At 43.8% G+C, this 3,729-nt stretch overlaps 1 protein-coding gene across 2 annotated transcripts in view; it reads right to left on the bottom strand.

Moving 5' to 3' along the window:
• Positions 1 to 1,042: 1,042 nt before the first annotated feature.
• The window catches only part of TFDP1 (transcription factor Dp-1), a 51,004-nt gene continuing 48,317 nt past the window's right edge, over positions 1,043 to 3,729 (bottom strand). For both annotated transcript variants that reach the window (XM_005877682.2, XM_005877681.2), the window contains exon 11: positions 1,043 to 1,270. In XM_005877682.2, coding sequence (XP_005877744.1) covers positions 1,126 to 1,270 — 145 coding nt within the window. In that variant the 3' untranslated portion in view covers positions 1,043 to 1,125. The remainder of the gene's footprint in view (positions 1,271 to 3,729) is intronic.

The raw sequence follows: 3,729 nt of genomic DNA, 5'->3' as shown, positions 1-3,729 counted from the left end.
AAATATTACAGAAAAGTTTATTTGTGTTTCAATAAAAAGACTATTGTTTTAGAACAGGCAGCTAACAGCAACTGTGCAGTTAATGGTTCTTCGTGGATAAATTTTAAAAGAAGCTACTGCCTGTCCTGAAATTCCTTTTCCTTTTTATAAAAAAAGAACTATTAAAAATGATTGACAAATTTTGAGTTAAAAAACTGTTAAAAAATTCTCTATATTTAATTTCAACTTTATAATAGATTACAGGAAGATGCTCATGAAACAAATACAACATTTGTTTCAGTACATGTCTTTAAATGATAGACTTATAAGTATGTAAACAGCTATTATAATAAAAAGTTCCCAAACGCTGCCTGTAAGAAATCAGGCAAATTTTACCATAAGCAAAAAACCATCCCAAGCCTTCCAGAGTTTTCACAGCTGCACCGGCACGGCAGTCAACTACCAAACCAAACACACAGACACAAATGCACAACTTTGAATGTTCGCTGCACCATAGGCCAAAAAAAAAAAAAGAAAGAAAGAAAAGAAAGAGAGAAAGGGAAAGTATATGGAATCACACAGTCAATATAATTTAAGGGGAAGTACGTCATAATAGGCTTTGTGGTGCTCAATGTTGAAAAGCAGCCCTGCCGTTGGCTTGGTTCTGCGGACGCCCCAGACTTTCACAAATGGGAACCCGGCCTGGAGCCTCACACGCCGCCATGGGGTGGCGCTGTTCACAACTCGCTGCAAATAAGTGGCCTTCGGGGTGGCCTCGACAGGAGGACGGCATTGTTGTTGATGTAGACGGAGCACAACTTCTTCAGCAAACTCAGCAAGAATTGTTAAGGGGCAAAAAGGAACTCTGAATTTTAAAAAAATAGAAAAATGAAAACACAAAATCCTACCAAGTAAAAGCCCTGCGCCAGCGACTAGAATCCACACACCGCAGCCCGTCTGAGACCCTGCAGAAAACAGCCCTCGCTTGCTTATCAGAGGTGCACGTCAAATGCAATAGCTTACCAATATCTTCTTGGGAGGAAGCCAAAAAGAAACAGGAAAGCCCACATTAAGAAAAGTTTCTCTTTCCTAAACGTGTTTTCCTGAAGCTGAACTTGAGGGGAGCGGGGCCTGTGAGCAAACACTTCAGTCTTCCTCGTCGTTTTCGTACTCCTCGTCCTCGTCGTCATCCTCCCCGACGTAGGACACGGGAGTCTCCACCCTGGACCCGCTGTACTGAGACCCGCTGGAGCTCGTGGCCAGCATCCCGTCCGCACCGTTGGTCAAGTCACTGCGAGGACAGGAAATGACACAAGGGCATCAGCGACCCATATCTGCCGCCCGTGCCAACGACAGGCATGCATCTCTGAGAGGTTTGGGGAGTTTCAGTTATACAAACAAAAGCAGAGAGTGTCACCCATCCACAACACCGAGTCCCCACACTGTTACTAGTTCCACCCCTCTCATACCCTCTCCCACACAACTTCGTCCTCTTGAATATAACCAAGGCGACGAGGGGAAATTGGCAAGGCCACGATACTGCACCCCCCCCCCCCCCCCCCGATTGATCATTACATCAGAAACAGAGTCCCAAAGCTATAAACTAAAAGCCATTAGATCCTCTTTCCAGTCCTTTTACTTATGAACTCTTTAATCTCCAGGGAGGCAGAAAACAATTAGGAAAAAGAGGCCCCAAGGATGGCATGGGACCCTCCAAAGCAAGGCTCCCTGGACAGCAGCGTGGGGCAGTGTGCCCATTATGTGTTGTGCACCTGTGATGGTGGGTGTGTGCATGTATATGCACGTATGTGTGCATGCATGTGTAAATCACAACCTTAGGCCCCAACCTCAGCTCCTCTGGTGTCTACAGAGAGCCCAGGAAGCTGAGCTATGACAGGGGAGTCTCATGCAGACACTCTCTCTGAAATCTATGCTTCCAGAGAGGTTCCAAGGACCCCCAGCCTTCTACAGTTTTATAAAATGGCGTTTGCTGAAAGTCAGTGGAGCTGGCCCTAGGCAGGGACCAAGGACCCAAAAGGGTAGGGGGAGCAGCTGGGCTGAACAGCCTTCCACATGGTCCTTTGGGGGAAGGGCCGGGGGGAAAGAGAGTCTGCATTATGTTCCTGGGAGCCTCAACCAGGAACATGTGAAAATCTGGTGTCACAACTAAGGGGTGCAGGTATTGGCATCTGAAGCCAAAGATGCTACCAAACAGCCCCTAAGACACAGGGGGTGCCCACAAAGAGTTGTCTGGCCCAAAATGTCAATAGTGCCACAAACGGCCTAAAATGGTGAGAGGCTGTAAGAGCTGGGATCCTGGTGAAAGACTCCTGGGTTCAGTCACCACCCAGCATCCCAGCACAAAGCAAGTCAGACACCAAGGGTTAGTTACCATCCTGGGGCACCAACAGGTGATGGCCACGCCAGCCACGCAGAGGGACAAATGCACAAATCCACCATGAATTGTGACATACTCCGGTTTTGGTCAAAAGTCATTTCAAGCCTGGCTGGCATGGCTTAGTGGTTGAGCATCGAACTATGAACCAGGTCATGGTTTGATTCCCAATGCCTGGGTTGGGGATGCTTGGGTTGCAGGCTTGATCCCCAGTGTGGGGTGTGCAGCAGGCAGCTAATCAATGATTCTCTCTCATCATTGATGTTTCTATCTCTCTCTCCCTCTTCCTTCCTCTCTGAAATCAATAAAAATATTTTTTAAAGAAAATAGCTCTACTTCTTTTTAAAAAAAAAAGTCATTTCAATTTTGTAGTATTTGAGTTGAGCAGCAAGAAAAGGATCCCAAGAAACATCAAGTATTGAAAGGATGCCAATCTAGAATTTAAAATCTGATCCAGATCATGCAAATCCTAGCCTCCAAGGATGCTTCCTGTAACTAACTCCAAGTTGCCCCAGAAGTGGCACAGAAAACCCGATTGAAGATACCAGAGCATAAACACTCCATCAAAAAATTATTAGACTTAATAAATGAATTCAACAATGTTGCAGGATACAAAATTAACGCCAAGAAATCTATGGCATTTCTATACACGAATAATGAATTTACAGAAAGAGAGACTAAAAAAGCAATCCCATTTACCATCGCACCAAAAAAATTAAGATACCTAGGAATAAACTTGACTAAGGAGGTAAAAGACCTGTACTCAAAAACTACAGGACACTGAAAAAAGAGATAGAGGAAGACATAAATAGATGGAAGAACATACCGTGTTCATGGATTGGTAGAATCAACATCATCAAGATGTCCATACTACCCAAAGCAATCTATAGAATTCAATGCACTCCCCATTAAAATACCAACGGCATATTTCACAGACCTAGAACAAACTTTCCAAAAATTCATCTGGAATAAAAAAAGAACCCAAATAGCTGCAGCGATCCTGAGAAAGAAGAACAAAGTAGGTGGGATCTCAATACCAGATATCAAGCTGTATTACAAAGCCACTGTTCTCAAAACAGCCTGGTATTGGCACAAGAACAGACATATAGATCAGTGGAATAGAATTGAGAACCCAGAAATCGACTCAAATGCTCAATTAATATTCGACAAAAGAGGCATGAACATACAATGGAGTCAAGACAGTTCCTTCAATAAATTGTGTTGGGAAAATTGGACAGTTACATGCAAAAAAATGAAACTAGATCACCAACTTACACCATACGCAAAAATAAACTCAAAATGGATAAAGGACTTAAACATAAGATGGGAAACCATAAAAATCTTAGAAGAGTCCA

This window comes from Myotis brandtii, unplaced genomic scaffold (genome assembly GCF_000412655.1).
Source record: "Myotis brandtii unplaced genomic scaffold, ASM41265v1 scaffold528, whole genome shotgun sequence".
In the NCBI taxonomy this organism is placed as follows: Eukaryota; Metazoa; Chordata; class Mammalia; order Chiroptera; family Vespertilionidae; genus Myotis; species Myotis brandtii.
This window is presented reverse-complemented; position numbering and strand designations above follow the sequence as displayed.